We start from the raw sequence: 10665 nt of genomic DNA, 5'->3' as shown, positions 1-10665 counted from the left end.
GCCACCCTTAACCCCTACTCTCTGTTTCCTGTTTTCTAGCCAGCATGCTATCCATTCTGCTACTTGTCCCCGACTCCACATGCTTTGACCTTAGTCATGAGTCTGCAATGCGGTATCTTATCGAAGGCCTTTTGAAAATCCAAATATATTACATCTACTACATTACCCTTGTCTACTGTTTCTGTTACTTCTTCAAAGAATTCAATAAGGTTGGTCACGCATGACTTTCTTGAGTAAAAACAAGTAAAGAAACTCCCAAAACATAATATTTACTTTTATTGTAACTGTCATATTTGAGGGGAATAAATTCATTTTTGTATTTATCCACCTATTAGTGGGGAAGAAAATTGTCAGGAACTAATCAAAAAACATGTCACTTTCTGTGAACACATCTCTCAAATATCTTGCCAAGTCCTTCTAGTGGTAATGTCCACTGCTCCTCTCCCCCAAACAAGATAACCTCCAATTTACCATAACCAATGCCACAGGAGACGAGCTAGTGTCATTTACAAATTCTAGTAGAGAATCCAAAAATGTTAATATTCAAACTGAACAAGAAGTCAAATTTAACTCTAGCAATTAAAATCAGAGCTAAACCAAAACTTAAAGTGCACTGTTTTTGTTGTAAGGAGAATGCATCAGGATGCAAAGTGTTTGACAAAACCTTTTTCTGTTTTGATACTTTCTGAAGAATAACGTGATTTTTCAACATTACCAAAACAATAAAACATACTGACTTTTTATTTTTTAACGTAAGCAGATGTGTTTAAAAACAATTCATAATATATTAAGTAATTTCAAAAACACGGATTTTTCTTGAAAAGCTTTGTAACAAAAAGCTGTTTGTAAGAATAATCCCTCACAAGAACTACAATTCCCAGAAGATCTTGCGCCGGTAACCATGGAGCCCTTAGTCACTCCGCCGCCATGTTGCAGGTCCGACCGTTGCCATAGCAACAGAGATCCGCGGGGAAGAAAGCACAAAGCGAGGAAGCCAACAGTGAAACTATCATTTAAATATAATATTGTAATAAAAAGCTCAACAGGAGATGGGTCAAGATTATTATGGCATCCTGTCCATTATTAGGAATGCGAAGGACGCGGATATTAAAAAAGCGTGAGTGATTTTTATCCGTCCTTACTGTTTGCTGTTCAATAGCTCAACTCAACTGGAGGTAGAGTTGCCCATATTGAGGTGCTGGAAGGTGGGATTGGAGGCGAGAGACACCCCTTCCATCTCCCCCACCACCCCACCTCCCAAAACTACTGTCTTTTGTGATCTGCACTTTATGATGTTATCTGTCATTGGTATAATAGCTTTAAAGATTTTTTTTTCAAATTAACAAAAAGAGAGAAGGATTGAGACTACAGTTGACCAGTTCTAAATCCCCTACCACTCTGCGGTGTGATGCATTAGTCCACCAAAATACATCACACTTGTAAATTTTTTAATGTAAATTTTTTTTGATAAATTGAGTAAAACTGTTTTTAATTAATTGCATTTATTAAAGATTCTTTTCTCCAATTTTCTTCCCTTCTTGCTTGAAAGTACCTATGGTTCAAGTGTAAGTCTTAGATAGTGTAACTCGGGCGGAATTGGAAAATATTTCAGGAGCCCTTCCACCAGCTCTCCCTCCTTTCGACATGGCATCTCTAACGACACATATTTTGCAATGTAGGCAGGTTTGTTTGATAACTAATCAACACAAGCTGACACTGAGGTGAGGCGTGGTAATGGAATTAGTTGATCAAACATTGTGTTCGCCAAACATGTATACATACACACATGTCAGCATTTCATAATGTTTCTGCAGGGTTGTCTATATCTAAAAGGCGTTGACGAAAATCAATATTTTTTACTGCTTACAGCAGTTCGGGCCCAAAAGTTGTTTGTGCGCATGCACAGAAGTATCGCTGGTTCTTGGAGTGGTGCTTTGGGTTGTCATGACATGTGCATTGGATGCTTTGGTGACCCAGAAGAGCAATCAGAAAGGAACAGATTGCATTTTGCTTTCATAAGGAATCCATAGTGCAAGTAGTGACACTATACAAGACTGCAGACGAATGCAAGGGCTCAGGGAAGTCCCACGTACATTGTTTTCATTGATTTTCGTAAGGCTTTTGACATAGTGCCTCTTGTAACCCTTATGAAGAAGCTGGAAACTATAGGAGTACATGGTCTCAATATTGATTTTAATTGGGATGTGTACTTCTGCTACACCGTCCATGTAAGGACTCATTCACTGAATAAGATGAGTGACAGTGGACAATGTTGCCTCATTCCTCTGTCACTCATTTATTCAATGTCTTTATTGTGAAGGACAACCTCAGATTGCCAGTTCTGGACATTTCTGAATTGCATTCCTTTTCGCATTGTTTGTGGGCAGACTCACCTGGGGATCCAACATCTTCTACTCACCCCTACTTTTGGCTTCAAATGCAGAATTACAGTAGCCTTCAAAATGCTGGAAAATGCATCAAAAAAGTATCAAGAATCAAAATTTCCTAACATCCATGCCACCAGACCCCACTACAAATTAAATTTTGCACCTTCAGTGTTCACATTCCCATTAACAAATGCCTAAACCCATCACTGCAGCAAACACACTTTTGTGTACTTGAGTTTTTTCCCTCGATACATCTGATGAAATATTGGGTACAGTTGCAGCGTAAGTCATGATGAGCTTGTGACCCATTGTACTCCCATTGTAACTACTTTTTGTATGTTATAGATGAGGCCATTGGGTTTCTGGTTTCACAGAAAACAAACTGAATTGTGGAATGTGATCCCAAAACACTGATAAAAATTCAGAAATCCAATGTAATAAAAAGGAATTTAACAAATTTAGTCACCTTGCAGCAATGGCCTTGGCCATAAGTCTTTATTTGGGATTATGTTTCAGTTGTATGTTGTATTTTGAGCTGTTAATTTTTTGAGGCTGTGTCAGCTTTTTTGAAACTGTTCATCAGCTTTTGTGAATTTTGTGGGTTGGCATGTATGAGAATGGGCAGTGGCATTTCTTCATTAAACCACCGGAGAAGTTTATTTTGTATGTTGTACCTTCCAAAACAAATAAATGGAAAGTGAGAAGAATCTTTTTTTTTACTGAGGATGTATATCTGTCATTGTAGGTACCGTAAATTGGCTCTAAAGTACCATCCAGACAAAAACTCAGATCCATGTGCGGAGGAAAAGTTTTTACAAATTGCAGAAGCTTATGATGTTCTAAGTGATTGTGAGTATCGTAACTCTTTGTAATTGGGTGCTATGAAAATAGTTATGTGGCATGATTAGCTAAAATATGACAAATATCGCCACACATTTAATTCATGTGAGTACTGTCGCCTAACTAGTGTGTTCATCATACACCTTGGCCGTGATATATTCTAATTGTAGCATTCATTAGTTTTAAACTGAAATACAAATTAATTCAAATTATTACTTTAGTAGTTTTGTAATACAGTTGAGGTTGCTTTGTGAAATCTGAGTTTTATTTCCATTAATATCTCCCCATACTCAGGTTATTAAAATCCTCCCACATATGTGTTGCAAAAATTGTAACACGGTAATGTTCAAAAAATGCTTTGAAATCATAAATGTACCTCTCTAATCCAACATGGAACATTTCTCCATGTATTCTTTCTGTTCTTCAGAAGAAGAATTTTTTCACGTCAAGTGGATATTTCCTTGTTGATAACTCTTTTTCCGAATAATGCTTAAAGGAATGATGTTATTGTGGAAAAGTGTCTTGTGCATTTCACCTTCAGTCAGCTCACAGTGAGTACCTGTGCCAAACAGACCATGAATGTTCTCCAATCTTTGCTGAGTTAGCTGATCTCAGCCAAGTAAATAGCCTGCTGACACTCACTATCAATATTTACACATGGTTAATGGCCACTTGGGCATGGTAAGGGAGGGTACGCAATGACCTTCCCTCCATCTTAAGGTCAGAAATGGGGATGTTCGGTGGATGGGGTGCCAATCAAGCGGACTGCTTTGTCCTGGATGGTGTCGAGCTTCTTGAGTGTTGTTGGAGCTGCACTCGTCCAGGCAAGTGGAGAGTATTCCATCACACTCCTGACCTGTGCCTTGTGTTTGCACAAGACTGCTTCATTATCTGAGTGGTTGCGAATGGAACTGAACACTGTGCAATCATCAGCGAACATCCCCATTTCTGACCTTAAGATGGAGGGAAGGTCATTGATGAAGCAGCTGAAGACGGTTGGGCCTAGGACACTGCCCTGAGGAACTCCTGCAGCGATGTGCTGGGGCTGAGATGATTGGCCTCCAACAACCACTACCATCTTCCTTTGTGCTGGGTATGACTCCAGCCACTGGAGAGTTTTCCCCCTGATTCCCATTGACTTCAATTTTACTAGGGCTCCTTGGTGCCACACTCGGTCAAATGCTGCTTTGATGTCAAGGGCAGTCACTCTCACCTCACCTCTGGAATTCAGCTCTTTTGTCCATGTTTGGACCAAGGCTGCAATGAGGTCTGGAGCAGATTGGTCCTGGCGGAACCCAAACTGAGCATCGGTGAGCAGGGTACTGGTGAGTTAGTGCCGCTTGATAGCACTGTCGACAACACCTTCCATCACTTTGCTGATGATTGAGAGTAGATTGATGGGGCAGTAATTGGCCGGATTGGATTTGTCCTGCTTTTTGTGGACAGGACATACCTGGGCAATTTTCCACATTGTCACGTAGATGCCAGTGTTGTAGCTGTACTGGAACAGCTTGGCTAGAGGCGTGGCTAGATCTGGAGCACAAGTCTTCAGCACTACAACCGGGATGTTGTCGGGGCCCATAGCCTTTGCTGTATCCAGTGCACTCAGCCGTGATGCACCACAACATGTGACATTGAGCCATATAGACCTGAAAAGTTCCAGGGTTGTTGTCTAGTTTTGATGAGTTAGTCAGTGTCTAGGAGCACAACAGTACGGGCACAGTAGGGAGGGAAAAATATTGTCAGGCTTCTAGTTCATGATCCCTTCCTGTGGTGAGTATAGGATCAGGTTAACTCTAATGACCCACAAATTGAATAATTTGTCAACACTTGCTATCCTAGTTCAGAAATGAGGATAGCCACTTAGGAGAAATGCAGGATACTATTGCCACCCATGGAACCATTGTCGACCATGAATTGCCCCCAAGTGGAAATATCAGAAAAGTAGAAGGGGAATAAAGTGGCAGAAGGCAAAGTAGGCCTAAAATAGGGAATATAAGTTCTGGCTAATAATAAAGCTCTTGTCACCATTTCTGTTTATGTTCATGCAAACGCCTATACATTTTAACCTCAATTTTACACTTCCAGCAAAATCTGTGCCAGAAATGGATGGTTGTTAGGTCAAAGCTAGCCCACAACATACTCAGCTGACTATGTGTAATTTTGTTAGATCAAGTCATTTGAATCATTAGCATAAGCTCCCAGCACAGCTTTGGTCTTGTGCCAGCGGTGAACCTAATGCGGCAGGTAGAAAATCTGGCTAGCACCTCAAATTTAAAGGTAAGTGGCTGTATGTGATGGTAAATATTGTTTTAGACTTTGTAAAGGTTCAAAATGAGTTTGAAATATTTGTCAGCCTTTACCAAGACTGTGGGAATGCGGGGTGGCATGGAGGGAAAGAAGTGCCATGCAAAAATGAAGTGAAAAGAAGCCCAATGTGGAGACGTAAAACAGAGTCTATGGACAAGTGATGGAGCAGTACAACACTCAGTCCTCTTTGTAGATAGCTGACAAAGTGAACAATCTGTTGCAAGGAGGGTTTCCCTCTCTCGCTCTCCAGGGCACCACTCCAAAAGGTCAAGAACAATTCTTGCTTGTCAGGAGGTCAGTGGTCTTACCAGTACGATGCTCTGCACTCCCTTAGGGACCCAGCCACTGGGAAGAGTTCTGTGCTCTGGCAAGCTGATGTTGCCTTTTCACAACAGCTACAATTTGCACTTATATATTGCCTTCAATGTAGAAAACTGTCCCAAGGCACTTCACGGAGGCAGGAAGAAAGAAAAACAGGGAAATTAATGCACATGTTCATTGCCCCATGGAAACAAGAATTCTGTGACTTGCGTGAGTCATCCTTGAATAGCCAACTGACTGATTTAGTATAAGTCACCGATGATGCCATGGAAGGATCCAGTGGCGTAAATGTTTAATATAATAGTCACTGTCATACTGGAAATGGTCGTGAAGTGGTTATGTTACTGGATTAGTAATCCAGAGGCCTGGACGTGAGATCAAATCCCACCATGGCAGTTTGAGAATTTGAAATCAGGTTTAGAAACATCTTGAAATAAAAGGCTGGTATCAGTAAAAGTAACCATGAAGCTGTTGGAATGTTGTAAAAACCCAACTGATTCACTGATGTCCTTTAGGGAAGTAAACCTGCCATCCTTACCTGGTCTGGCCTATATGTGACTCCAGTCCCACACCAACGTGGTTGACTCTTAACTGCCCCCTGAAGTGGCCTAGCAAACCTCTCATTTGTATCAAACTGCTACAAAGAATATACCACAAGGAGTGCAGTGGTTCAAGATGTCCCACCACCAGTTTACTAGGGAAGGGCAATAAATGCTGGCCTTGCCAGCGATGCATGCATCCTGAAAATTAATATAAAAGGACACCCATTGGAAGAGCTGCCCCTGTGTTCCAAGTTGTATGAAAGTCTGCTTCCAATTGATAGAATAGCTTTGTGGCAGCCTCCTTTATGAAGCAGAGGTGCTGAAGATAGGTCTCCTCTGACATGTTCAGGAAAGGCTGTTTGAGCCAGTAAATATGAGTCCTGGCGTAAGATTGGATGCATACATAACACATTAGGTACAGTTCTACCTGCCTTTCTTGTCTAGCCAAGAACTGCTCTTTTTCCTCCTCCAAATCCACGAGTGCCATTGGAGTCCCCATAAGAATTCCTATGTTCCTATGTGCCTATCCTGCCTGCTTTCATTGCTGCAAGTAAAATGGCAGCTGCAAGCAAAACAGATGTAAGAAATGGAATGGGAATGAAAATTCTTGTATTGCAAAAAAGTCACACTTAGATAGCAACAAAAATTAATGGTACTAATAAAAATGTCGATAAAGCAAAACAAATTTAACTTTGTCACCAAATATTAAAAATGAAACTCAGCTTTAATAAGCCTACTCCTATAGTCCAGGCCACACACCGCTGCACCCACTTAAAATGGGTAAGCAGCACTGCAGTGTCAAAGACACAACAACCAAGGGCACAACATCCTAAATTTAAATAAAATCAATATGTATAATGAGCCATGCACTTGTCACCAATGTAACCTCGTTGATGGCAGCAGTTTCCTTGTTACAAATGTTGGACATGGTAAATCAGGCCCACTAGTCTGCATACCCAATTTTGTGACCTGCGCTCATCCCACCAACAATTTCTGCACTGTCAGCAAACCTCACAAATTCAGTGCTTTTATATTTTGTATATTGTTGTACTCACAACTTGTCTGGAAAAGGTCTTTTAGGCCCACTGCAATCTGGCTTAGATAATACCATCTTCTAAACCATGAAACTCTAGAGTATCTTACTTAATGACAAAACTCAGCCTTTGGCAAACAATAATCTTGCTAGTTACAAGTATTACATCAATGATGATACATTTGTATGGTACATGGTGGAAACACCAGGATATAGGACAAATCCTCTTAAATAAATATCTCTGCCATGTGCCGATCTATCATATAGTGTATCTTACTGGGTCTTATAAATAATTCTATTGCAATTTTAATAGGATTGAATATTATAAAATTTTAGTGGAGTTTAGAAATTCAGATAAATTGAAGTGTGAGAAATAGTCAACCTTATAATTTTTTTTCAGTAAGAAAGAAAGCTACTTATGATAAATTTGGTGAGGAGGGGTTGAAAGGAGGCATTCCCCCTGAATTTGGTGAAACTGGTGCTTGGACAACTGGATATACTTTTCATGGCAATGCCAACAAAATCTTCAGGGACTTCTTCGGTGGAGATAATCCATTTGCAGGTACTTCCGTTAGATTTTAAAATAACAATTTGAAAAGTGATGTTAACACAGAGGTAACATTGTGCATTATTTACTGAGCCATGAATAAACTGCTTGTTTACACATGCCAACTGGAAATATATGCCAGTCGGTGGCAGTTTGTAAAAATACATGCTATCAATTGATGCTAGAAAGTATCCTGTTTGACACAAAGAGTAGTCATTCATGATCTCAGAACATCTCATCTGGTAGCATCTCGGTAGCCTCACACTTTGTTTTTGAAAATAAAAGTATGTTTCTCCAGTGTTTCCACATAACTCAAATTTTGACACTAGGGAACAGCCTAGTGGCTGCCTCCAATGCTTGAATGTCTCCATTGTGTTTCAGCAATCAGTTTGATCAAAATACAGTTAGATCACGACTTCCCTTGACTTATGTTCTACTGTTTTGATTATGTAAAAATCAAGGTACTGCGCAACACAACACTTATAAAGGTAGATTTTCCCTGTCCTTGGCAGCATTCCTGTGATATTCTGATAAATTATGAGGATAGGTTGCATAAGCTTACTTTGTATTTCCTTGAGTTTAGAAAGTTTGAGGGGTGATCTAATCGAGATATTTAAAATTATAAAGGGGTTTGATATGGTAACACAGATAAACTATTTCCTCTGGTGGAGAAATCCAGAATAAGAGGGCATAATTAAAATTAGAGCTAGGCCATTTAGGAGTGAAACCATGAAGCACTTTTTCACACAAAGGGTAGAGGAAATCATAGAACCATAGAAAGGTTACAGCATGGAAGGAGGCCATTCGGCCCATCGAGTCCGTGCCTGCTCTATGCAAGAGCCACCCAGCTAGCCCCACTCCCCCGCCCTATCCCAGTAGCCCTGCAAATTTTTTGCTTTCAAGTACTTGTCCAGTACCCTTTTGAAAGCCACGATTGAATCTGCCTCCACCACCCCTCTTGGCAGTGCATTCCAGATCCTAACCACTCGCTGCGTAAAAAAGTTTTTCCTCATGTCACCTTTGGTTCTTTTGCCAATCAACTAAATCCATGTCCTCTGGTTCTTGACCCTTCCGCCAATGGGAACAGTTTCTCACTATCTGTTCTGTCTAGACCCTTCATGATTATAAATACCTCTATCAAATCTCTCAACCGTCTCTGTTCCAAGGAGAACAACCCCAGTTTCTCCATTCTATCCACGTAACTAAAGTCCCTCATCTCTGGAATCGTTCTAGTAAATCTTTTCTGCATCCTCAATAAGGCCTATATGTGACTCCAGACCCTCAGCAATGTGGTTGATTCTTAATTGCCCTCTGAAATGGCCTAGCAAGCCACTCAGTTGTAAAATCTCACTAAAAAAAGTCACAATAAGAATAAAACCGGATGGACCACCCGGCATCGGACCACTAGGCACCAGACACAACAAAGGCAAACCAAGCCCAGTCAACCCTGCAAAGTCCTCCTCACTAACATCTGGGGACTTGTGCCAAAATTGGGAGAGCTGTCCCACAAACTAGTCAAGCAACAGCCTGACATAGCCATACTCACAGAATCATACCTTTCAGCCACGTCCCAGACTCTTCCATCACCATCCCTGGCTATGTCCTGTCCCAACGGCAGGACGGACCCACCAGAGGTGGCGGTACAGTGATATACAGTCAGGAGGGCGTGGCCCTGGGAGTCCTCAACATTGACTCCGGACCCCATGAAATCTCAGGTCAAACATGGGCAAGGAAACCTCCTGGTGATTACCACCTACCGCCCTCCCTCAGCTGATGAATCAGTCCTCCTCCATGTTGAACACCACTTGGAGGAAGCACTGAGGGTAGCAAGGGCACAGAATGTACTCTGGGTGGGGGACTTCAATGTCCATCACCAAGAGTGGCTCGGTAGCACCACTACTGACTGAGCTGGCTGAGTCCTGAAGGACATAGCTGCCAGACTGGGCCTGCGGCAGGTGGTGAGCGAACCAACATGAGGAAAAAACCTACTTGACCTTGTCTTCACCAATCTACCAGTCGCAGATGCATCTGTTCATGACAGTATTGGTAGGAGTGATCACCGCACAGTCCTTGTGGAGACGAAGCCCCGTCTTCGCACTGAGGACACCATCCAACGTGTTGTGTGGCACTACCACCGTGCTAAATGGGATAGATTCAGAACAGATCTAGCAGCTCAAAACTGGGCATCCATGAGGCACTGTGGGCCATCAGCAGCAGTAGATTTGTATTCCAGCACAATCTGTAACCTCATGGCCCGGCATATTCCTCACTCCACCATTACCAACAAGCCAGGGGATCAACCCTGGTTCAATGAAGAGTGTAGAAGAGCATGCCAGGAGCAGCACCAGGCATACCAAAAAATGAGGTGCCAACCTGGTGAAGCTACAACACAGGACTACATGCATGCTAATCAGCGGAAGCAACATGCTATCGACAGAGCTAAGCGATTCCACAACCAATGGATCAGATCAAAGCTCTGCAGTCCTGCCACATCCAGTCGTGAATGGTGGTGGACAATTAAACAACTAACAGGAGGAGGAGGCTCTGCAAACATCCCCATCCTCAACGATGGCAGAGTCCAGCACGTGAGTGCAAAAGACAAGGCTGAAGCGTTTGCAACCATCTTCAGCCAGAAGTGCCGAGTGGATGATCCATCTCGGCCGCCTCCCAATATCCCCACCATCA

The 10665-nt window shown here is 41.9% G+C and overlaps 1 protein-coding gene across 2 annotated transcripts in view; it reads left to right on the top strand.

Moving 5' to 3' along the window:
* Positions 1–776: 776 nt before the first annotated feature.
* The window catches only part of dnajb13 (DnaJ heat shock protein family (Hsp40) member B13), a 48538-nt gene continuing 38649 nt past the window's right edge, over positions 777–10665 (top strand). Inside the window, exons 1-3 of one of the 2 annotated variants that reach the window (XM_067985849.1) lie at positions 777–1117; positions 3133–3236; positions 7834–7995. In XM_067985849.1, coding sequence (XP_067841950.1) covers positions 1050–1117; positions 3133–3236; positions 7834–7995 — 334 coding nt within the window. In that variant the 5' untranslated portion in view covers positions 777–1049. The remainder of the gene's footprint in view (positions 1118–3132; positions 3237–7833; positions 7996–10665) is intronic. The other variant, XM_067985848.1, reaches the window with a different exon arrangement.

The sequence above is a fragment of the Heptranchias perlo genome, chromosome 6, assembly GCF_035084215.1.
Source record: "Heptranchias perlo isolate sHepPer1 chromosome 6, sHepPer1.hap1, whole genome shotgun sequence".
Taxonomy (NCBI): Eukaryota; Metazoa; Chordata; class Chondrichthyes; order Hexanchiformes; family Hexanchidae; genus Heptranchias; species Heptranchias perlo.
This window is presented reverse-complemented; position numbering and strand designations above follow the sequence as displayed.